The sequence below is a fragment of the Doryrhamphus excisus genome, chromosome 23, assembly GCF_030265055.1.
Source record: "Doryrhamphus excisus isolate RoL2022-K1 chromosome 23, RoL_Dexc_1.0, whole genome shotgun sequence".
Taxonomy (NCBI): domain Eukaryota; kingdom Metazoa; phylum Chordata; class Actinopteri; order Syngnathiformes; family Syngnathidae; genus Doryrhamphus; species Doryrhamphus excisus.
Window position 1 is genome coordinate 6,670,001 of NC_080488.1, and position 26,439 is coordinate 6,696,439.

Here is a 26,439-nt window from a genome sequence, read left to right on the forward strand (position 1 = left end):
CGCCATCTCCTCGTCCTCCATAGCCTTGAAGCGCTGCCAAGTCCAGTAGTCTCTCTCCGCGAGGTCGTCATCATTTGGTGGGATCATTCGGTCACGGTCGGTCTCGAGAGCTTTAAGGTTCGTCCCCAGAATGCAGAGAGCAGGACCAATTGCAGGTAAATTATATTTATTGCGTGCAATAATAGCTGTAGCAGGAAAAAGCAACTCAGGGATTGACTGACAAACGATAATGATCCCACGCAGGGAGAAGCAGACACCTGAACTAAATAGACAGCACAAATTAGGGACAGGTGTGGGACATAAGGACAACCAAGGCAGACATGGGAAAACCGGAAGTCCAATCCAAAATAAGAGTGTCCAAAAAGGAAACCAAAGCCCAGACAGGGAACATAGACAAACTGTCACCTGGGAACCCACACAGGGCGTGACACTGCAGCCCGTATTTGTATTCGTTGAGGTGGGAAAAGTAGGGGGTGATCTGGGGTTTTGGGCTGGTCTGTTTTTTTTTTTTCCATAAATCCACCAATGAACCTGCGAGGGGGAAAAAAAACAGCCATAACCTCATCGATGGCTGAACCAAAAACTAATATCATTGTGAACATGAACACTTAGCCCCCCCACTAACCTAATGTACCATATACCACCCAGAAGTGCATACAATTCTACACAAGTTCACAAGCTTACTTACTTAACCATTTAAAGCCAATGTCTTAACACTACCTTAACGCAACTGAGGTAATGCTAACAAAACGAACAGGACAGCGCCCAAATAGAAATATGTTTTTATCTATAATAAATAGTGGCAATCTCTTTGTTTTAAACAATTCAATGTGCAACTACAACAATATCGATTTCGGAACTATGGACCATTATTTAGAAAAATACAGTCAGCAAGCATATTTTTGTATTAATATCTTTCTTAGTAGTATATTAGCTCTTAAACACACCAACAAACTTTTAGCAAATACAAAATGCGAGCGAGTGAGACGTCTCACACTGACACAAACATGACAAAATGTTTTTGTTCATTTGCGTCAGCTCAAAATAAGATTTGCTTATTTATGATACTGGTTTTAAAGTCTAAATATTTGTGAGTATAAAATCGTGTTTAGGAAGATTTAGAAATTATTATCATTAAAGATTTGCCTCAATGCACCTTTCCTTCATGACATGTATGAATGAAAATACCTAAAACACAGGTCATGTAATCAAAATTGCAAACTCAATGTAATTTCATTTCTCTTTTAAAACACTTTGAAATATATAAAAATTAATCATTATATTACAGTAAATATTATTTTCTTACAATACTGTAAGTATTCCACAGTTTTTGACTGTTTAATGAGAGCTGCGATTTGTCCTACTTTGTTTACGGTCATTGAATGCCGCATGTATCCCATCTGTCCCATACACAAAGGGATGTATGGATGTATTTGGATGTATTTTCCCCCTTTTGCTTTCACCCCATATTTGCTCCCAAATGCTGATACTATGTGGGACTGCATAAAGGATGACTTTGACTGCCAATAGGGGTACACAACCTCTCTGAAAAACAAAGTCCACCAAGCGGGATGGTGGCTTTTATTCATTTAGTGCTTTTCATTTGATGTTGTCCCTGCCATAGTTTTATCCAGAGATGTTGAAAATCTTCCCCTAGCTAGTTTGATGCTAAATGGCTGATGCTAGTACAACACTGAACTTCAACCACGGTCATCACATTGACACCCCTTCAATAGCAGCTGTAACTCCAATTTAGCTGGCAGTTCATTGCAAAAATCATCAGAGATGTAAAAATGTAAAAAAAAAACCACCAGTTAGTTGGGCCACTCTTATGCCACGGTAGCACTGTATACAACAATAAAAACAATACCTGCACTGTTCCAATCTCTGGCATATCCCATGTAATCTGGATAACTTTGGTCTTGTTGCAAGAGCACTGGTTGTTGGGATCAGCCATTTCAGTTAAATATAGCAGACGAATACATCAAGATTTAGTAGATCCTCCTTTTGCAGAAATAAACACTTCCTATAGCTTCCTATGAGGGTCTGGACTCTGGTTGAAGGTATTTTACAAAACATCTCCAGTGGAGTCAGACAGGAGATTTGACAGGCTCTTGATGGCAAGGGGGTGACTGGACAACTATAGCAAATGTGATCAGGGAGACAAGTAGGAGAGTACTTAGCGTGTCATCTGGAAAGAAAGCAGACAAAGCCACTTGGTGGTGGAATGAGGAGATGCAGGAGTGTATACAGCAAAAAAGGTTAGCTAAGAAGGTTGGCAAAGCAGAGAGACAGAGATGGGAAGGACATGGAGCAATTTAGGGTGGTCAAGGATAGGAATGTGATGGGAAGATGGAAAGAGTACTTTAAAGAGTTGATGAATGAGGAAAAGAGAAGGAAGAGTACAATAAGTGTCTGCTGTGGATCAGGAAGTTGCAAAGATTGGTAAAGAGGAAGTGAGAAGAGCATTGATAAGGATGAAGAGTGGGAAGGTCCAGATGGCATACCTGTGGCGGCATGGAAGTGTCTATGAGAGGTAGCAGTAGAGTTCCTGACTGGGTTGTTCAATAGGATCTTAGGTGGTGAGAAGATGCCTCAGGAATGGAGAAGTGTGTTGGTGCCCATTTTTAAGAACAAGGGTGATGTGCAGAGCTGTGGCAACTACAGAGATATAAAGCCAATCAGCCATACAATGAAGTTATGGGAAAGGGTAGTTGAGCAGTATGGTTTCATGCCAAAAAAAGAGTACTACAGATGCAGTATTTGCTTTTAGAATGTTAGAGAAGTACATAGAAGGTCAGAGGGAGCTGCATTGTGTCTTTGTAGATCTGGAGAAAGCCTATGACAGGGTGCTGAGAGAGTAACTGTGGTATTGTATGAGGAAGTCTGGAGTGACAGAGAAGTAAGTCCAAGTGGTGCAGGACATGTATGAGGACTGTAAGACGTGGTAAGATGTGCTGTAAGTGTGACAGGCTCAAGGTGGAGGTGGGACTGCATCAGGGATCAGCTCTGAGCCCCTTCTTGTTTGCTATGGTGATGGACAGGCTGACAGATGAGGTTAGACAAGAATCTCCATGGACTATGATGTTTGCAGGTGACATTGTGATTTCTAGTGAGAGAATGGAACAGGTGGAGGAGATGCTCGAAGAGTGGAGGTTTGCCCTGGAAAGGAGAGGAATGGAGATTAGCCGCAGCAAGACAGAGTATATGTATGTGAATGAGAGGGACCCACATGGAAGAATGAGGTTACAGGGAGAAGAGATACAGAAGGTGGAGAATTTTAAGTACTTGGGGCCAACAGTCCAGAACAATGGAGATTGTGAAAAGGAGGTGAAGAAGTGTGTGCAGGCAGGGTGGAACGGGTGGAGAAAAGTATCAGACGTGATGTGTAACAGAAGAGTTTCAACTAAAATGAAAGGAAAGGTATCCAAAACTGTGGTGAGACCAACCATGTTGTTTGGTCGAGAGACAGTGCCACTGAGGAGAAGACAGGAAGCAGAACTGGAGGTAGCAGAGATGAGGACGGATAGGATCAGGAACAAGTACATCAGAGGGACATTAAATGTTAGAGGCCTTGGATATAAAGTCAGAGGGGCCAGACTGAAATGGTTCGGACATATCCAGAAGAGAGAAAGAGTATTTAAGGTGGCCAGTTGTAAGTGTTCTTCTGTAGGTCAGAGATTAAAACTAAAATCTCATAAGCAGAGGTGAAGTATGGTGAGAACAGTCACACTCAACCCACAGACCAGTTCCAATAATTCAGCTAATATGGAAGAGTCATGCAGAAGAAGCACATGCCACAAACTGAGTCACTTGAGGTATGCTAAAGCACATTTGGACAAGCCAGCTTAATTTTGGAATAAGGTGCTGTGGACTGATGAAACTAAAATGGAGTTGTTTGGACATAACATAGGGCGTTATGCATGGCGGATGAAGAACACAGCAAGACAAACACTTACTACCCCCGGTAACATTTTTTGGTGGTTCCATCATGCTGTGGGGCTTTAGGGCCAGTTCTGTTGTAAAGGTATAAAAGTTTGAATCATTCTTTATTTTACCTGTTCTAACAACAGAATACAACAAATAGATCTGCTGTGTGAACGTGTAACGGATGCCAATTAGTAGGATTATGATAGTATCATCTTGGTGAAACTACCTACCACTACCTGACGCCACAAACAGCTGTGGTGAGCTCACATCCACAGCAAATTATGAGTCTGCCACAGTTTTGATTGACTGTCAAATTTGGAGGGAATTTGGGGGGCATCAAAGTAGTTCAAATGAGAAAAGGTGGAGTTGATATCTCCAAGAATTGGAGATAATTTTTACATACTATGTGTAAATTAATGTAACTTACCTGATATGTTTACCAACAAGTTCCCACACTGCTATTTTTTTCCTTTACATCTCTAATTTATTTTTCAGGAATTTGAAATAGCTGTGGGAAATCTGGCACTTTTATTTTCCTTCCATGTTTACTATGAGAGCGTATTGAATAGCAATGAGTCCACGAGTTGGTCAATGAAAAATGGGATGAAAAATTTAACACTTTTCAAGATTCGCACACACTCACAGATTCTGCTTCTTGCTTGGCTGGACAGAGACTGGCAATAATCTTCCTGAAGACAGCGGGGATAGGCTCCAGCATGCCTGTGATGCTCGTCAGGCTAAGCAGCATATAAAATGGATGGATGGATTTGTTTATCTCCAAATAATTATTTAAACAATTAAAACTACTTTCATGAAATAAAAGTAGAGGTGATACATTTTTGTGTTTTATGTGACTGCCAACATTTAAAATGTACGTTGTACGAAGCACATCTCCTCTCAGTTTGCCCCTTTGTCATTAAATACAGGTGTCGTGTTTGAATATAAGACATATAAAATATTAATATTGATTTTCAGGTGCTTCAACATAGCTAGTGTTTTGAAAACAAGCCAAAAGTATTATATAAGAGGAGAAGCAACAAGTGACACTTTAAAGAACGTAATGTGATGATTGATGTAATCCATAAACTTCCATAAAGCAATTTGTAGCTCCGAGCTAGCTCAATGTCGTCAGCCAGGCATGTAAACAAAAATGCCAGAAAGTGAAATGATAAGGTTTATCGCCATTTCAACCTTTTTAGGTCTGGACGGGATTGTTCAGTGTTTATAATGATTTTGTGCCATGATTGAGCGGCCTGCCAGTGAATACTCCACACGGCTGTTTCTTCTCCTCACGATGACAGCATTTCATTCATCTTAAACTGTATATCTGCCGCAACTCGCCTTGTTAAGTTTTATCATTTGTACCTGTTTTTATATCGATTTTCAATATTCTTTGTAAACTTTCAATTGGAGTGTGAGTCTTATTTCCTAATTGTAGATAAAAGAAAACATAAGGGGAGATGAATTTGTTTTTAAATTTAGACTACAAATTTATTTAACAAAAACTGGTCCTTGTTGCCTCTATAACGGAACATTTTATTTCCATCATTACCTCATTTAGTTACACAGAAGGAATTAATTATTAGAAAGAGCAGTCAGTGGAATGCATTGCATCTGCAAATGAGTACCTGCTGATTAATACCTTTCTAACAGATTCATCAAAAAACATTAGGATTTAAGGTCAGAACTTTTTTAAACATTGAATTTCATTAAATAATATGAAATCAACAATATACAGAATCTAAATGGTGAATGTGCTAATACTATTAACCCTTTACTTGGTGCATTAATCCTGTGAATCCCATATTCAACTTTACTGTATTACCACGTGATATTTAAGTTGGTTTTTGCCACAATATCACACATCAAAGAGGAAGGCATGCAAAATAGTACTAGATGGCAGCAACATGCAACAGACGTGTTCCATTCAAGTCATGTATTGAAGTAATGGCAAATTATTGCAGCATACGGCATTCCTTCACCACACCTACAGACTACTCACTAAACCTTAACCAGAGACACTGTGCTACCGAGCTGTTCATTTTATTCGTGGCTGGATCATAATCTTTAGCACAGAAATAAAAAAAGAAATTGATGTTTTTTTCATAACAGCAGTTAGGATCACACCAACAGAAAATGTTAGCTTTGTCATCCCTCCCAAGCCCCACCTTCACCCAAGTGAGATGTGAACCCAAAAAGCAGGACTCAAAGGAGAAGATGTAGACATCAGTAAGGTTATTAGGTGTCCGCACCATGACTACTGTGCACAAGTGGCTGCTCTTTTTTTTTATAGCTGGGCCAGCGACACACTGGACAACAGTGTCGGCCAGCAGCTAGCCACACCACAATGCACTGCTGATGGAAGGCATGGCTGCACGGGAGACCCATCAGTAATTCTTCATTCACAAAGTTCTCCAAGCACACCACACACTCTGAGCACTGCAACATGTTGCAGGGCCAAGCGGACCAGTCACTCTGCTCATGATGAGAGATGCTTTCCTTGGTTTGGTGCACCTTTTCCAACATGTCATCAGTTAATGGGGAGTCTGTGTCACCATGGTGACAGGAGTCCAACAATGCCCTGGCGGCACACACCAACTCCACATTGCTGCAGAAAGACTGTGTGTTGTCATCCTGATTGTATGATATGCTCTCCTGCCGTTTGCTGCTTTGTGGGGGTCTGTCTGGAAGGTGATCACTTAGCTGGCTGCTGTCTGTGTTTTCTTCCAGCTTCCCATCAAGTGGGTCTGCACAACAAACTCTAAACTTCCAGGTCGGTAAAGCTTTAATGTAGTCTGTGCTCACTAATGGGCGAAGCCACAGATCAGGGAAAGACAAATGTTCAAAGAGCACATTAGGGTCATCCTCCCAGTCTGATGGCACTTGTAGTGATGCGATTGGGTGGAGCAGATAGGATGTATACCATTCCCACCAACTGGCCAGCCACTCCAAGTTCGTGCTACTGTCCTCTTGGTTTCTGTTGCCACTGCGACGCTTTTTCTCAAAGTAATCAACCAGTAGGCCGTGAGCCAAGTAGGTAGATAAGAACAGAGCTGGGTGGGATGAATAGAAAGTCCAGTCAGTTCTCACCAGGCTGGCCAGAGTGGTGGTGTCAGTATAACGAAGCAGCTTCAGACTGTACCCGTACAGACTTTCCAGGTAGGACAGCTGGAGGAGAGCCTGGATGGTGAGAGCAAAGGATTGGTAAATGAGAAATTGCATACATTTGTCCGATTATTGTCGGTTCCACCTCAAAGAGATGGGGGGCAAACAAGAGCATTCTCAACTAGAAGTTATGTAAAATCAGAGCAAAAATGTTGCATACATGCGCCATTCTCACATGTTCCACTAAGTATTTCAGAAAACGCTGTTAACAGGAAAAAAGGTCAGAAAACCAAAAAAAACACAGAGAAGCTACCTTTTCCCGGTGTTTGCTGATCATGTTGTTCTTGTCGAGCGGAGCAGAGTATGAACATGCTACAGTTTACAGTAAGCAACAACAAGCACAATTTACACTGAAAATAAAGTTAAACCATTGCTAAATTTGAAAATGTGAAAAGCAGAAATAATTACTTCATAAGAGAAAACTCTAGATTCTGTATTTCCTCATTTAAGTGCTCCACCTATATAAGTGGCCAATTATTCAATAAACACCAAAGTCTGCAACTTGTATTGGAATTTCTGACGCAATCGCGTTGTCGACACATGCGTGCATCTACCGGGTATTCCCATGAACAGTACTTCTACTTGAGTTTGAGACTTGCAATATGATCATCCGTTAGGCAGCAGCTATAAAGTCCCGGTCCCAACCTGCTGTACTTGCAAGTGTGGTCAAAATTTGGGGATCAGTAACACGTTAGTAAGGATTTGGGAGCATGTAGACACTATGAAGCACTTTCAGTGCAGGTGGAACTGTGTAGGAGTGCAGGAGGAACTCCGGATGGTGCGTGACGTGCAAAAAGTGCGACATATGAGTGTTTGGAACGGGATATTTAAACTCCTCTCTGGGCCCAGCAGAGGGAGTCAGCTGCATTTGCACTTCAGAGGGCAGGGGATGAGGCTGGTGGAGCCCATCAGAGGTGAATAAACCTGCTTTTCATTCAGGCTTTCAGTTAATAATGTGAGAGCACTCGAAATAAATGCACGGCGAAATACAAAAGGTGACTTGTGGATACCAGTATTTTTTCATGTTCTGGTAAAACGAGCATATTGGCTTTGTTTGGCTTGAAATAAGATATCAAAATAACTGTCACAAAAATGAGTAGCCCTTGGCCATTTTCATTTTGTAAAAGTAGTTCTCACAAGAAAAAAACTTGGTGACCCTAATATAGTCACTATTACATTTAAACATTTACACTGCATGTATGTGATATTATGTGCGGTATTATTGTATTATTCCCTCATGGATTATTGGTATTGGCAGCATTAATCCAGATCAGAACATCCCTACTTAGAAGCATTATTTTTATAATGTCTGACGCTAAAGGTGCAAGTTTTATTTACCATTTTATGTCACATCATGTAAACTCGGGTTGCACGGCCACACAGCTAGGAGCCCCGAGTTCAATTCCACCCTCCAAATTGTCCATAAATATGAATGTGAGTGTGAATGGTTGTTTGTCTACATGTGCCCTGTGATTGGCTGACCAGTCCAGGGTGTACCCCGCCTATCACCCTAAGACAGCTGGGATAGGCTCCAGCACCCCCTTGGGATAAGCAGTAGAAAATGAATGAATGAATCATGTAGACTCACACAAGTTGAGCAAATAATTTCAACGATATGCACTGTGAATCGCTTTAATCTCCCAAAATTGCACAAATGGGATGAAATGAACTGTTCAATAATTATTTTTTTAGCTTAAGATAAGAAAATTAACAGATACAACATATACAAATTGTATACTATTTACCAAGCATTTCCACTCTCCAACCTGCATGGCCATCGTCTTCATCCTATTGTGTGGTCATTTGTCATTACATAAAAGCATAAAGTCTGAATTCAACCGTTATAATAATAAACTACGAAGAGTTTAAACAAATATTCTTTGAGCCTATGGTGAGCGACTAAAAATCAGCTGTTGAGATAGAGACCCCTGTCATAGTATCACCATCATCAGGCTGGAAACTACAGGGTGATTGAAAAGTACCTTATTTTCTGGACTATAACTCCTGGCACAAACCTTTGCACTATTTCTCCCTAAACCAAGCAACACCTCCTGGATTTACATACCTTGAAAACGCTCGTCCTGATGGACGTGGCGGTGGCACAGCAGTCATATATAAAAAGGACATCAAAGTCACTCCAATCTCCCTCCAAAATGTTCATTCCTTCGAATTCACTGCCTTCAAACTGTCCGGTCCATCCCCCCTTGTCACTGCTGTCATCTATCGCCCCCCAAAGCCAAATTATTCTTTCCTATCAGATTTTACGGACCTCATCACCCAATTAAATGCAATCTCATCATCCATCCTTCTGCTCGGTGATTTCAACCTTCACATTGACAATTCCAACTCCAAACCCGCAACAGAATTCCTTGATCTTCTCAGCTGTTTCTCCATCACTCAACAAGTTAACTTCCCCACCCACACCAGAGGACACATCCTGGATCTTGTCTGCTCTACTGGTATCAATTTTCACAACCTCACTAGCCATAACCTTCACATATCAGACCATCTGGCCATCACATTTGATTTACACACATCTCTTAGTGTCTCAAAAATCAAACGTGAAATAACATTCAGGAATCTTAAATCCATCAACCCTCATGTCCTTACCTCACTTCTAACCACAAAATTTGCTGTCTCCTCTCCCCCGCTGTCCGAGGACCCCTCTGAACTTGTCTCCTACTACAACAATACCCTTTCCTCCTGTCTTGATGAACTGGCCCCTAAAAAAACAAATTGGTCTCCTTCTCCCACACTGCCCCCTGGTACACCCCTCCGCTTCATAATATGAAGTCCCGTAAAAGCCAGCTTGAGAGACTGTACAAGAAATCTGGCCTAACTGTTCATCTCCAAGCTTACACAGATTTTCTACAGCAATATAAAGATGCCTTAAACACTGCCCGCTCACAATACTATTCCAATCTGATTACATCTGGTTCCAAAAATCCCAAATCCCTTTTTCAACAATCAACACACTGCTAAAGCCAAATGACAACTCCTCCTCATCCTTCACCACCACCAAATGCAACAACTTCTTAACCTACTTCCAGTCCAAAATGACCAAAATATACAGCTCCCTAAACCCCCCATCGGCTCACTCGCTGCCCCCTGACCCTCTGCTATCTGGCTCCACCCAACGACTCTCCAAATTCACACCTATCTCTCACCGGTATAAACACTCCAACATGCTCCCTATCCCTTCTTCATTCATTAAACCCTGCCTCCACATCATCTCCCCGCTGATCACAAGTATTATTAACTCCTCCCTTATCACTGGATCCGTCCCACAGTCTCTCAAGCTGGCGGCAATCACCCCCACACTCAAAAAGTCTGGTCTCAATCCCAATAACCTCTCCAATTTCCATTGGAATTGTCGTCCCATATCCAACCTCCCCTTTCTGTCCAAAATCCTTGAACGTGTCATAGCTGCTCAACTTCAAACTCACCTCAACTCCAACAGCCTGTTTGAATCCTTCCAGTCCGGTTTCCGTCCCAAACACAGTACTGAAACAGCTCTTCTTAAAATCACCAATGATCTTCTTCTCTCCTCCGATTCCGGCCATCTTACCATCCTCATCCTCCTAGACCTCACCGCAGCCTTTGACACCATTAGCCACTCTATCCTCCTGTCCCGCCTCAAAATGATTGATTCTGCTCTGTCCTGGCTCCAATCATACCTCACCAATCGTCAACAGTTTGTGCACATAAATAGCTGCTCCTCCTCCATAGCCCCTTTACCTCAAGGTGTTCTCCAAGGTTCGGTGCTTGGTCCTCTTCTCTTCATCCTCTACATCCTTCCACTTGGCAATATCATCCGTCGACATGGCCTCAATTTCCACAGCTACGCCGATGATATTCAATTATACATTTCTACCACCTCCATCACCTCCCCCCTCACCAACTGCTTAGCTGATATCAAAACTTGGATGGAACAAAATTTGCTCAAACTTAATAGTGACAAAACAGATATTATCATCATCGATCCCAAAAACACCACAACACCCACCCATAACTTCTGTCTTCAATTTGACAGCGCCACCCTCACTCCATCCCCGCTCATCCGCAACCTTGGTATCCTCCTGGACCCCACCCTTTCATTTGAACCCCACATCAAACAGTTAACCCGGACTGCATTCTTCCATCTTAAGAACATAGCTCAACTCTGTCCATCACTTACATTCTCTGCCGCTGAATCCCTGATCCATGCATTCATCACCTCCAGAATCGACTACTGCAACAGTATTCTCTACGGTACACCATCCAAAACCCTCAACAAACTACAATATATTCTGAACTCCGCTGCCCGCCTCCTCACCTCCACCCGCTCCTGTGAACACATTACCCTTGTCCTCCAAAACCTCCACTGGCTTCCCATTCCCCAACGCATTCACTTCAAAATTCTTCTCATCACCGACAAAGCCCTCCACGATCTAAGCCCTCCACGATCTGACCCCCCCATATCTCACAGACCTGCTCCATCCACACAATCCCCCGCGTCCCCTTCGCTCCTCAGACTCCAACCTCCTGGCACTCCCCTGTAAGACCAAGCTGTCTCTGGGGAGACAGAGCCTTCTCCATCGCTGCCCCACCCTCTGGAACGCTTTGCCCCATTCACTCCGTGCTTGCCCTGACCTTCCCACCTTCAAAAAACAACTCAAAACCCACCTCTTTAAATCTGTTTTTAATGTCTAACTTTTTATATCTGACTGCTGTGCCCCGCCCCGCTTTTACTCATGTTTTAACTGTGTATTAACCAATGAATGTTTTGTGAATGTTACTTTGGTGTGTCTTCTATTCTGTTTACTTGCTTTATTCAACTTCATTCTTCTGTGTCTTTGAGTATTTTGAAAAGCGCTATGCAAATAAAATGTATTATTATTATTATATACACCTCAATAGGTGTAACACAATGGTTATTCAGCTACATGAAAACGTGCTTTATGAACGTGTCATAAACGTGTTTATGTAACATAACAAACAGTTTTAAGTACAGTAACTGTTTTGTTTTCTTCATCGCAGTAAGAGTAACCTCCGCTTTATGCCAGTCCCGAACAAGTTTCTCACTTACTCCAAACTTTCTCTCTGCTGCTCGAATACTGTTTTCAGCTGCAAATTGCATTACTTGCAGCTGGTAGTCTGCAGAATAAGATTTTCTTTTGGGGGGCATTTGTGTTCTGTCGTTCTCAGTTGTCTTTGTAAGCTACTGTTTAAATATTGAATTGTTCAGCAGTAGGAGATATCGTTGTGAAAGTTCCACTGTATCGTGGCATATGATGTTATTGCAAGAGGCGGCAATTTATAGCAATATCATCCCTCTCCAATTGCAGTTTTTTTTTTTTTTGCAGTTTTTTTTTTTGCAATTTTTTTAACTCAATTAGGTATTAAGCATACAGAAATTGCTAAATTAACTATGTTCATTTGACAAGCTCTTCTCTACAAGAAGCTCAGGTTCAGGGGAAACTGCCTACCCTGACGGAACGTTCACTTCCGAATACGTGATAGACAGTTGGGGTCAGTCGCGCTTCTTTCTGTGGAGGACATGGAAGGCGTCTACCTAATCGGAACCGTGATAACAGGTCTGTTGCTGATTGCATTAGGCACTGCCCAGAATTAGTGAGGCAGAAGCCACAGCTGCCCATCATGATTGATACGGTGGGTAAAGCTGTTAGCACTCTGACTGTGAATCACAAAAGGGAGAAGATCTCGGAGAAGCTTTTGGCACTGCAAAAGCAGATGGATCAATCAATTCATAAATAAGGAATCCTACTTTGTGTGAACTGACTGATGACGGTCAGTTCTGGAACCAGTTAACCAAGTGATTATTGTACATCATTTTTATCAAGTTGTTCAAGTTCAGTGGAGTGTTCAAACAGTGAGATAGATTTGTATTGTATTGTAGTTTGACAATTAAAAAAACGGATCCACTTATTTTTTTTAGTATTTCAGTAAATTTTGACTAACTGGAAAATAATCAGAAGTACATTCTTTTGGACTCAAATTGGCCAATGATATGATCTGATGTACATACAGTGGTGTAGTGGTTGCCCACTTCCTGATGTTTTTTTTTTGCATGTTGGACACACTTAAATGTTTCCGATCAACAAATTTAGATATTAGTCAATGACAACACAACTGAACATTGGATCATTGTCCTTCTGCAGAACTCAAGTTAGTTTTAGCTTTAGGTCACAAACAGATTACCAGACATTGTCGATCAGAATTTATGGTTCACGTTTTCACCATTTGTGGAGACTGGCTCTCACGGTGGTTGACTGGAGTCCCAAAGCTTTAAAAAGGCAAAAAATAAATCTTAATTCCTACCAGAATTGGAAGCCAGGACAACAGCAGCATGGAGTTGTAGGTTCCAAGTGTTCGTATAAGAACAACAAACCGTTTCACTGTTGCTCCCTGTCCAAGAGAATTTGAAAAAATATGTTTATATACATACATACATACATACATACATACATACATACATATATATATATATATATATATATATATATATATACATATATATATATATATACATATATATATATATATATACACACTACATATATACATACATACACACACACACACAGTGTAGGCCAAAAGTTTGGACACACCTTCTCATTCAATGCGTTTCTTTATTTTCATGACTATTTACATTGTAGATTCTCATTGAAGGCATCAAAACTATGAATGAACACATGTGGAGTTATGTACTTAACAAAAAAAGATTAAATAACTGAAAACATATATTATATTCTAGTTTCTTTCTAGTTTCTTCTGATTACTGCTTTGCACACTCTTGGCATTCTCTCGATGAGCTTCAAGAGGTAGTCATCTGAAATGGTTTTCTCTTCACAGGGGTGCCTTATCAGGGTTAATTAATGGAATTTCTTGCTTTATCAATGGGGTTGGGACCATCAGTTGTGTTGTGCAGAGTTACTACACAGTCTACAGCCCTATTGGACAACTGTTAAAATTCATATTGTGGAAATAATCAGCTAACTTAAGAAAAACGAGTGGCCATCATTACTTCAAGAAATGAAGGTCAGTCAGTCCGGAAAATGGCAAAAACTTTAAATGTGTCCCCAAGTAGAGTCGCAAAAACCATCAAGCGCTACAACGGAACTGGCACACAGGACGGACACAGGAAAGGAAGACCAAGAGTCGCCTCTGCTTCTGAGAAGTTCATCCGAGTCACCAGCCTCAGAAATCGCAAGTTAACAGCAGCTCAGATCAGAGACCAGATAAATGCCACACAGAGTTCTAGCAGCAGACCCATCTCTAGAACAACTGTTAAGAGGAGACTGCGTGTCGTGTTCCAACACTGGGTCCAAATTTAGTTCAAAATAGGGGAAGGGACAAAGTAAAGAAAAACAAAAAGTCCTTGAAGAACTCCTGTGCAAGGACTGGAAGGTAGTTCAAAAAGAGGATAGTCTAGCAGTAGAACCCCTATATTATTGGATAAAACAGCACAAATTCAACGGAAAATTATCTACGGCATGTATTAGGGAGTTACAACAAAACATAAAAAAGAAATGTAAGCAAAACGAGAAGAAAATGAAAAAGGAAGGTTATGAACAGACACAAGTCTGGATGAAAATAGCAGGACAGCGAGAGGAAGGTGAAAGAAGGGCAAGGCAGGAAAGAGAAGAGAAGGAAAGACAGCAGAAAGAAAAAGAAACACAACAGATAGAGCAGAAAGTGAAGGTTGTAAAAAGGAAGAGTTATAAGATAGTAAGGGAAGTTTTACTTCATGAATATCAGAAAGATGAAGAAAAAGTAATGAAAGAAAAAGACTCACAAACACATTTTATACACAAAAGGAAGGTAACGAAAGAAGGGTTATGCCAACTCGGAGAAGATTTGGAGGTAAAGGAACAGGTAGACAGAATATACAAAACTATCCCAACAATACTAGATGTTGGAATTGCGGTGAAGAAGGTCACTTCTCCCGTGATTGTGTCAAAGGCCAGTACAAAAGGAACCAAAAGCTATATTCAGCACGACTAGGCTTGTCTTAATAAATACAACCAGAACCAAATGATGAACCAGTAGTATAATTACAAGTACACCTAATAAAACTAAAATGCATATGAAGGAATAAAACCAGCAATAGAAGACTTGTTAAAAGCTAAAGTCTTAGTAGAATACGATAACCCACCATGTAACATCCCTATTTTCCCAGTGAGAAAAAGTGCCACTCTCTGTGGGATGGAGAATGATACAGGACAAGCTGTAAATCAAGCTGTGGTGGCGAGAGCACCTTGTGTGCCTGACCCACACGCATTGTTAAATTCTTTACCAACAGATGTCACATGGTTCACCGTAGTAGACATCAGGCATTCTTCTCCATTCAAATAGAGAAAGAAAGTTCAGGTTCGCATTTACGTTTGCAGAAAGAATAAAAAACAAATAAATATATATAATTTATTCACAAGCAATGATGGCCAGTATGTCCACGTTTGAACCCCCAAATGGAAGCCAGAAATTATTATATGTAGATGACATCCTACTAGCGTCACAAGATAGGAAGTCATGTGAGGAAGACACAATAGCCTTATTGCACCATTTAGCGAAAGAAGGCCATAAAGTGAGTAAAGACAAACTACAATTTTGTAAGCAATCAGTGAAGTATTTAGGCCATCAGTTGACAGGACAAGGGCGAACCATTCTAACAGACAGAAAACAAGCAATCTTAATCTCCCTGAGGAAGGCCAACCACATGATTGTTATGAGCTAACAACACAAACTGCAAAGTGTAGACCAGACTTATTAGATCAGACACTAACAAAAAGGGGTGATTTTGTAGATGGTTCCTCAAAGAAAAAATTATTTGGGAAAAAAACAATAACAGGCTATGCAGTCATAGCGCTTACAGAAGCATGCAAATTAATGAAAGGTCAAAAGGTGACAATTTATACTGATAGCCAATATGTATATTCAACAGTACATATCTTTGCACAATATTGGCAAAACAGAGGTATGATAACATCAACGGGAAAACCAGTAACTCATGCAGGATTATTAACAACTTTACTAGAAGCAGTGCAAATTGCCAAAACAAATTGCTGTATGTAAATGCACGGCACATACAAATAATTCGGATCCAATATCTTTAGGAAATATGTTCGCTGATAAAATGGTTAAACAAGCGGCACTAAAGGAACTGAACCATCTTAACACAGAAAAAATTACAAGTATACTTTGAGATCCTGGCAGACATGTAACAACAGAATCCAAAGCAAGAAATTGACCACTGGCTAAGGAATAAAGCAACCCTGGACAAAAATGTTAATATGTCGACAGATAATAAAACAATCTTGAAAAAAATTTTTTTTTTTGCATAAGTGGGACGCTATTTTGAGCCATGGTTTTACACATGTCTCAACAGGAGGGATATGTGCCACACTATTAACACCCACTTTACTACGTATGGATTTTTGTATTTTTGTAGGATTTAATTCTTATTAACACCCACTTTACTACGTATGGATTTTTGTAGGATTTAATTCTTGTTCAAAAAAAATTTTGTAGAGCGTGTTTAGCGTGTACAAAACACCATGCCCAAGGCAGCTTGCGACCTCGGCGTGGCCAATTTCAAAAACCACAATATTTATTTCAAGAAATACACGTGGACTTCATTGAACTCAACAACAGTGAAGGGGAAAAATTCTGTTTAGTGATAATAGACTCATTTTCAAAATGGATAGAACTGTTTCCTACAAAACATCCAGATGCACTAACAGTAGCTAAAGCTCTATGCAAAGACATAATTCCACGCTATGGTATTTCAGAGAAAAAAAAAAAAATTTACAGTGATAAACTATGACTAAATTATCCATCTCCATCTTAGTTTTTACCCTAACTGTACCTATTTGCGTCATGATAATAGCATTGTGGTATCTGCTGTAGATTTGTAGCTCCTCAACAACCTTCAGAGAAAGTCCGGCTACAAAGGGGGCTGTAATTCTAGTTTGCAGTCATCTCAAACCGGTGAAGATTGTCCACAACTCTGTTGCGTTATTAGGAGGGGTTGCAGGTCTGCAGGTAAGATGATCACTCAGACGCATAAAAATAATTAAAAAATAAAATAAAATAAATAATAATAATAATAATTAATTAGCAGCAGTAGGAGGACTGATCGGAATGATAATAGTAATGTCACTGCTACTATGGGAAAAGAATCTTAGCATGCAGAAAAGAAGGGTGGGGGACCCTAACAGATCACAAACACAGGTCGACCTAACACCCTGGATTATTAAGTGGGCATACAACAACTCCATATGTATGACCATAGCCCCAAATTCGACTACCAAACTCCAAATACCCATATCATCGTTGAAAGGATTTTCAAATAGACGTCAGGTGTCAGGGGAGACATATGCTAGTTATTGGTGGTATGTTACTGGACACGTGTTAGATTTAAGTTGGGACACATTGATTACCACACAGGAAGGTGATTACTGGGCACCTGGTACCACATTAGAAGCCAGGCATTTCCATAATAAAATTATGTTAAAGAAACATGGGGCCATATTGACGTTTGCTTTTAGCTCAGCTAAACTCAACCCACATGACCAACCATTGGGCACTATTTTAAATACCTCGTGTTGGGGTTTCCTTTTATGGGCCTACTCTTCAGGGGCAGATCCTTACTTTCCTATAATTATTTGCGAGAATCAAACCATGACCCCTGTTGAACTGCCAATCACAAATAACTACACACGTCACGCTGGAGTTAAAATAGCCGTAATTCGAAATACAGATGATTGGTTTCGGGTCACTACGGGCATTTCACAACAAAGCAATAACTGGCTGCTGTTAGTGGAACAGGCAGCAAATATGTCAAATCAAGGAGAATGTGTAGTATGTATGGGAGCCAGACCACTGTTACAAGTAGTGCCTTCAAATAAGGGAATAGATTGTTTGATCAAAGTAATGAATAAAACCATTGCATAAAAAAAATAATAAAAAAATTGTTCACAATGGGATAAGGTCTATCCTCTTACTTCCACTGAAAAACAAAAAACAGTATTTTCTAAAAAAAAAAAAAAAAAAAAGAAAAAAAAAGGTAGCTGCAGGAAACTTCTCATGCATAAACAGAACAGGTGTTGCAATCAAATTAGGATGATTGAATGATACTCAGTGTAAATCAATAGAGATGGTAGACATAACATTCAAACCCAGAATCAAAGAGATCAGAGAAGGGCGGAGTATGTGCCATTTTTGGTGATTAGTGCTGTACGTTCATTCCGAACAACACAGCAGCGGACGGGAGTCTCACCAAGGCCTTAGAAGGTCTAAGGTCCCTTAACAGCAAGATGAAAGACCATTCTGGAGTTGACACGTCAATGTGGGATGGTTTTGGAGACGTATTTGGCAAATATAAACAACTGATAATGTCAGTTTTAATGTCAATCGCTGTATTTGCAGCTATTCTCACCTTATGTGGATGTTGTTGCATTCCCTGCATTAGAGTTTTGTGCACCAGGCTAATCACCACTGCTATCCAACCAATTAAGCAAGAGGTGTCAGAGATGTATGCGCTCCTTACTCCAAAAGGGGAGCCCCAAGAAGACAGCGACAATGAAGACACCGAACCTGAAGAGATAAATGATGACCTTTTGTGCTATAAGATGAATCCAGGACTGAAAATCTGAAAAGAAGAGGTCAATGGAGGATGGGAGAATATAGTGCCAAATGAATAAACAGGAGGGAAATGTTGGAAGAATTGTACATAAAGTTATTCTATTTTTACTATATTCTTATAACCTATTTTTTACTATATTCTTATGACCTATTTTCTTATGACCTACAAGCATTTCATGTCACTCACGTGGCAAAAGTAAGAATAATGCTGTGACGCTTGCACATTTGGTGTATATCATGATTAGAGAAAACAGAACGTGACAGAACATTCTCTCAACAGATAGTTTTATCACACTCATGAGATGACGTAGCTGCACGGGTCAGAAGTAGATGTGAGTAGTAGTGTGTGTGTGTGTGTGTGTGAGTGTCTCCAGAAGATCACATGCCAAGGAGGAGATACCCACACACCATATGATAACATGTTGTACGAAAGAACCAGTTTCAACTTGTTTAGTTAAACCCCCCTCCGCTTAGAAAACTTGTGTAACTAGGGCATCCCTGACTAAATAAAAGCATGGAGAAAGGAGACTGTTTCAGAGTTGGTCGCAGGGTTGTGACTGTGCAGTCTCCATCACTCTCCTTGCAAGTAAAAAGAAACTCACCTCTCTGTGTCTTCCTTTGTACAGGCAGTGTTTTTTGCAAGTGTTGGGGTTTAAACCTGACACTGCGCCAATCAGGCCTTCATGGTCAAATAGCTGCTAGGAAACCACTGCTAAAAAGAGGCAACAAGCAGAAGAGATTTGTTTGGGCCAAGAAACACAAGGAATGGACATTAGACCAGTGGAAATCTGTGCTTTGGTCTGATGAGTCCAAATTTGTCATCTTTCGTTCCAACCACTGTGTCTTTGTGAGACGCGGAAAAGGTGAATGGATGGATTCCACATGCCTGGTTCCCACTGTGAAGTATGGAGGGGGACGTGTGATGGTGTGGCGGTGTTTTGCTAGCGACACTGTTGGGTATTTATTCAAAATTGAAGGCACAATGAATCAGCATGGCTACCACAGCATCCTGTAGGACATGCGGGGTGGCATCTGGTTTGTGTTTAGTTGAACCATCATTTATTTTTCAACAGTACAATGCCCCCAAACACACCTCCAGGCTGTGGAAGGGCTATTTGACCAAGAAGGAGAGTGATGTCACCAGAACTGAACCCAATCGAGATGGTTTGGAGTGAGGTGGACTGCAGAGTGAAGGCAAAGGGGCCAACAAGTGCTAAACACCTGTGGGAACTCCTTCAAGACTGTTGGAAAACCATTTCAGGTGACTACCTCTTGAAGCTCATCGAGAGAATACCAAGAGTGTGCAAAGCAGTAATCAGAGCAAAGGGTGGCAATTTTGCAGAAACTAGAATATAATGTTATACGTATATGTTATATGTTATATAATGTAATATACATGTTTTCAGTTATTTCACCTTTTTGTTAAATACATAACTCCACATGTGTTCATTCATAGTTTTGATGCCTTCAGTGAGAATCTACAATGTAAATAGGCATGAAAATAAAGAAACACTTTCAATGAGAAGGTGTGTCCAAACTTTTGGCCTGTACTGTAATATATATATATGTATATATACATATACACACACACACACACATATACATGATATATGTATGATATATATATATACACATACATTCACATATACATCACAAGTGTTGCAAGAAGCGGAAGCACTAAGAAGATCCTCCCACAAAGTCGTTAATAATCATCTCCTTGCCAACTAACTGAGGGTGGAGACGCAACTGCACTGTTGACAAGCCTTTCCTCGCATCACGCTGTTCAAGCACCCAGTGGCGAACTCGGTCCTGTAGCTGTGGTCACCTAGCTTTGAGCCAATGATTAACTTTTTTGTTTTCTTCATTGCAGTAAATGTAGCCTCCGCTTTACGCCAGTCCCCAACAAGTTTCTCACTGACTCCAAACTTTCTCTCTGCTGTTCGATTACTGCTTTCAGCTGCAAATTTCACTGTTGGGCTTCCTACCGGAGCCCAACTCCACCGCCGGCCCAGTCAGGTTCTTCATCCAGGGCGCCCCACGGACGGTGCCTACCTCGCTCATCGTCCAGGGCGCCCCCCAGGTGCCAACCTCGCTCACTGTCCAGAGCGCCCCCCGAGGGTGCCTGCCACCTCTGCCAACGCAGCCATTCCCTCCATTGCTTGGAGGGATCTTGCAGGCTCCACCGTGCTTGTCGCCCCGGCCTGTGTAGGTTCCCACGTGACAGTTTGTTTATGTTCCCTTCTTGGGCTTTAGTTTCTGTTCGGACGCCCTTATTTTGTATTCACTTCCTGCTTTGTCCCGTTTTCCCCCTATGTTTCAATTATCACCCACACCTCGTCATTTCATTTCTCTGTTAAAACACATTGAAATACATAGAAATTAACCATTATATTACAGTAAATATTATTTTATTACAATACTCTCACTATTTCCACAGTTTTTGAATGTTTAATTGCGATTTGTCCTACTTTTTTTAATGCACCAATGCTCCGATGCAGAGGGCTGTATGTATGTATTTGGATGTATTTTTCCCCTTTTTCTTTCACCTCATACTTGCTCCCGAATGCTAATACTATTACTACGGTAAGATTTGATGACTTTGAGTGCTAATGTGCATTATTGTGGTAGTTCGATGCTAAAACGCTAACGCTAGCAAAACACTGGACTTCAGCCACGGTCATCACATTGAGCCCGTCAATAGCAGCTGGAACACCAGTTTAGATGCAAAAATCAGCAGAGATATGTAAAAATGTGAAAAACACTGGTTAGTTGGACCACTCCTTTGCCAATATGACAATAAAAACAATACCTGCACTGCTCCAGTCTCTGCCAGACAATGTAATCCGTAGTAGATACAAATAACTACAAGAGCCATCTGCCAGGGCTTTGAAACTAACGTTACCGACTCTTTTCTTTCTCCAATTCCCATCAATATTTGTTCCACCAGAGTTACTGTGCTTCAATCAAACTACGGTGGTGGCCGAGGGTCAAACAGGAGGAGCATCAATAATCGCGCATCAAAAAATTTGCCACCGTTAAAGGGAACTTCCGTTTGACAGCGCTAATATATATATATATATACAGTGCATCCGGAAAGTATTCACAGCGCTTCACTTTTTCTACATTTTGTCATGTTACAGCCTCATTCCAAACTGTATTAAATTAATCTCTTACCTCAAAATTCTACACAAAATACTCCATTATGACAATGTGATAAAAGGTTTTTTTGACATGTTTTGAATTTATTAAAAATAAGTAAAAAGTATTCACAGCCTTTGCTTAATACTTTGTTGATCCACCTTTGGCAGCAATTACAGCCTCAAGTCTTTTTGAATATGATCCCACAAGTTTAGCACACCTATCTTTAGGCAGTTTTGCCCATTCTTCTTTGCAATAAGTCTCAAGCTCCATCAGGTTGGATGGGAGACGTCTGTGCACAGCCATTTTCAGATCTCTCCAGAGATGTTCGATCGGATTCAAGTCTGGACTCTGGCTGGGCCACTCCAGGACATTCATGGAGTGGTTCTGAAGCCAATCTTTTGAGATCTTGGCTGTGTGCTTCGGGTCGTTGACCTCAGACTGGGGCGAAGGTTCATTTTTCAGCAGGACAAGAGCGCTCTGGAGCAGGTTTTCATCCAGGATATCTCTATATATTGCTGCATTCATTTTTCCTTCTATCCTGACTAGTCTGCCAGTTCCTGCTGCTGAAAAACATCCCCACAGCATGATGCTGCCACCACCATGCTTCACTGTAGGGATGGTATTGGCCTGGTGATGAGCAGTGCCTGGTTTCCTCCAAACATGGCGCCTGGCATTCACACCAAAGAGTTCAATCTTTGTCTCATCAGACCAGAGAATTTTGTTTCTCATGGTCTGAGAGTCATTCAGGTGCTTTTTGGCAAATTCCAGACGGGCTGCCATGTTCCTTTTACTAAGGAGTGGCTTTCGTCTGGCCACTCTACCATACAGGCCTGATTGGTGGATTGCTGCAGAGATGGTTGTCCTTCTGGAAGGCTCTCCTCTCTCCACAGAGGAACGCTGGAGCTCTGACAGAGTGACCATCGGGGCCTTGGTCACCTCCCTGACGAAGGCCCTTCTTCCACGATCGCTCAGTTTAGAAGGCCGGCCAGCTCTAGGAAGAGTCCTGGTGGTTCCAAACGTCTTCCATTTACAAATAATGGAGGCCACTGTGCTCATTGGGACCTTCAAAGCAGCAGAAATTTTTCTGTATCCTTCCCCAGATGTGTGCCTCAAGACAATCCTGTCTCGCAGGTCTACAGACAGTTCTTTTGACTTCATGCTTGGTGTTTGTGCTCTGACATGCACAGTCAACTGTGGGACCTTATATAGACAGGTGTGTGCCTTTCCAAATCATGTCCAATCAACTGAATTTACTGTAGGTGGACTCCAATTAAGCTGTAGAAAGATCTCAAGGATGATCAGTGGAAAAAAGATGCACCTGAGCTCAATTTTGAGCTTCATGGCAAAGGCTGTGAATACTTATGTAAATGTGATTTCTTAGTTTTCTATTTTTAATAAATTCAAAAAAAAAACAAAAAAAAAACCTTTTTCACATTGGCATAATGGAGTATTTTGTGAAGAATTTTGAGGTAAGAGATTAAATTAATACAATTTGGAATGAGGCTGTAACATGACAAAATGTGGAAAAAGTGAAGCGCTGTGAATACTTTCCGGATGCACTGTATATAGTTTGAAATGACTGTTTTTTTTTCTCACTCCCATTTATTCTATTTGCATTTTGAAGCTCTAGTTATAACCTGTCAATGATCAAACTGTGCAAAATGTAAATAATTTTTCAGCTAGTCTAAAGATTTTGATCAGAGGTATAAAATATTACGACAGACAGACTATGAAATGTAAAGAAGTAGAACTTGACCTGTGTAATGAAGAGGTCCATCCATGCTAACAAGTTGATCAGAACAAGACTGAGGACAAAAAGGTCATTGACTTCTGGCTGAACTGAACGTAGGAAGGTGTCCATGGCTGCTACAGACAAGAACTCGCCAGTACTGCAGACAATGAACGTAAGACAGAAATTAAATACAGTAGATGATAATAACATACAATCAGTTTCCTGTTGAATCACCTATTGCCATAATGATAGAGCCCCTCTGGCATCTTCAAGATGTAGGCAGCGCTCTGTGTAACACCAAGCTCTAATAGGCTGTTCTGGTTGTCCCAGTGACGAACATCCACAAAGATGAACTCAATCCTGCCGGTGAACTTAACAGAGAGTGATGAGAAGAAGACTGGTGGCTGGGGCAAGGGGGCAAACAGAAACATCTTTAATGGGTGGAGTGGGTCAGGGTTCCATTCCTCCAGTAGTTTCTCAGTATCACACAGTGTCTTGATGCGGTGCGACATATGTGAAGTCATCCAGCGGAAGATATATTCGGTTTCAATGCGGCGTCCATTGTATTCTTTCAGCATGACTTTGCCCTTCGATGCAGAAGTCTGTGGAACTGACATGATGAGAGTGGAATGTTCCCAGCCACGTCTGATACACGACCTTGTGGAGAGAACAAAGAACAACCATTATCTTCACATACATCTGTTAGAATAAAATGTTGATACAATTATTATCGTGTTAGTTATCAACCTTATATCTGTTTGCTTAGACAATAGAAAGAGTGTTTGAGTGTTTTGAAGCAGGAATGCAGCTGTGACCCTGACTAGCAACTCCCAGCGCCACTGGTCTTGGAGGTGCCTGAGAGTGCCAGCAGTGACCTTGCGGACGTTCCTGTTCATCTTGCAAGAATGTGCCAAGATAAGAACACATGCACATAAAAGTAATTACACTCTCTCTCACACACACACATAGACGAACAAGTACAACCAGTGCAATTGCTTGCCCCGCCCCCCTTAGAGTTGCACGACCATGTAGTAGGGACCTCCTAAAGAAAATGAAAAGAGAAGAGCATGAAATGCATATTCAGAGTGGAGTGGCATGTCACTGGGTATGTTGTTTCACTCTCCTTGCTGTGAGAAACTTAGAATTTTGTTGTCTGTCTCTTCTGCAATTAAATGTTTTTACAAGTGTCACGGGAGTTTGAACCTGACAACCGACATCCCTTTGTAGTCTCTGAGTGGATGTGTGAGTGAGTGACGCCTACAGGAGGAAGGTGGGGCAGAAGCTAAGGGAGAACAGCATAAGGGACATTACATTCTAGTTTCTTCAAAATAGCCACCCTTTGCCTTACTGCTTTGCACACTCTTGGTATTCTCTTGATGAGCTTCAAGAGGTAGTCACCTGAAATGATTTTCCAACAGTCTTGAAGGAGTTCCCAGAGGTGTTTAGCACTTTTTGGCCCCTTTGCCTTCACTCTGCAGTCCAGCTCACCCCAAACCATCTCGATTGGGTTCAGGTCTGGTGACGGTGGAGGCCGGGTCATCTGTCACAGCACTCCATCACTCTCCTTCTTGGTCAAATAGCCCTTCCACAGCCTGGAGGTGTGTTTGGGGGCAGTGTACTGTTGAAAAATAAATGATGGTCCAACTAAACACAAACCAGATGGGATGGCATGTCCTACAGGATGCTGTGGTAGCCATGCTGATTCAGTGTGCCTTCAATTTTGAATAAATACCCAACAGTGTCGCTAGCAAAACACCCCCACATCATCACACCTCCCCCTTCATACTTCACAGTGGGAACCAGGCATGTGGAATCCATCCGTTCACCTTTTCCGCGTCTCACAAAGACACAGTGGTTGGAACGAAAGATGACAAATTTGGACTCATCAGACCAAAGCACAGATTTCCACTGGTCTAATGTCCATTCCTTGTGTTTCTTGGCCCAAACAAATCTCTTCTGCTTGTGGCCTCTCCTTATCAGCGGTTTCCTAGCAGACCATGAAGGCTTGATTGGTGCAGTCTCCTCTTAACAGTTGTTCTAGAAATGGAGATGGGTCTGCTGCTAGAACTCTGTGTGGCATTTATCTGGTCTCTGATCTGAGCTGTTGTTAACTTGCGATTTCTGAGGCTGGTGACTCGGATGAACTTGTCCTCAGAAGCAGAGGCGACTCTTGGTCTTCCTTTCCTGTGTCCGTCCTGTGTGCCAGTTCCGTTGTAGCGCTTGATGGTTTTTGCGACTCTACTTGGGGACACATTTAAAGTTTTTGCAATTTTCCGGACTGACTGACCTTCATTTCTTGAAGTAATGATGGCCACTCGTTTTTCTTAAGTTAGCTGATTGGTTCTTTCCATAATATGAATTTTAACAGTCGTCCAATAGGGCTGTAGGCTGTGTAGTAACCTGACTTCTGCACAACACAACTGATGGTCCCAATCACATTGATAAAGCAATAAATTCCATTAATTAACCCTGATACGGCACCCCTGTGAAGAGAAAACCATTTCAGGTGACTACCTCTTGAAGCTCATCGAGAGAATGCCAAGAGTGTGCAAAGCAGTAATCAGAGCAAAGGGCGGCTATTTAAAAAAAAAACTAGAATATAATACATGTTTTCAGTTATTTAACCTTTTTTGTTACGTACATAACTCCACATGTGTTCATTCATAGTTTTGATGCCTTCAATGAGAATCTACAATGTAAATAGGCATGAAAATAAAGAAACACTTTCAATGAGAAGGCGAGTCCAAACTTTTGGCCTGTACTGTATGTATAGACACTACCACTCAAAAGTTTGGGATCACTTGGACATTTTTTTGGCCAGTCTG

At 41.2% G+C, this 26,439-nt stretch overlaps 1 protein-coding gene across 5 annotated transcripts in view; it reads right to left on the reverse strand.

The window, feature by feature from the left end:
• Positions 1–26,439, reverse strand: part of LOC131110604 (E3 ubiquitin-protein ligase RNF103-like) — an 82,325-nt gene that overhangs the window by 14,421 nt on the left and 41,465 nt on the right. For 3 of the 5 annotated variants that reach the window (XM_058063850.1, XM_058063851.1, XM_058063849.1), the window contains exons 4-7: positions 23,849–24,271; positions 23,639–23,771; positions 13,417–13,503; positions 1–7,110 (exon numbers count right to left, since the gene is read on the reverse strand). The exon at positions 1–7,110 is cut by the window's left edge. In XM_058063850.1, the coding sequence (XP_057919833.1) occupies positions 6,169–7,110; positions 13,417–13,503; positions 23,639–23,771; positions 23,849–24,271 (1,585 nt within the window). In that variant the 3' untranslated portion in view covers positions 1–6,168. The remainder of the gene's footprint in view (positions 7,111–13,416; positions 13,504–23,638; positions 23,772–23,848; positions 24,272–26,439) is intronic. The other 2 variants (XM_058063853.1, XM_058063852.1) reach the window with 1 other exon arrangement.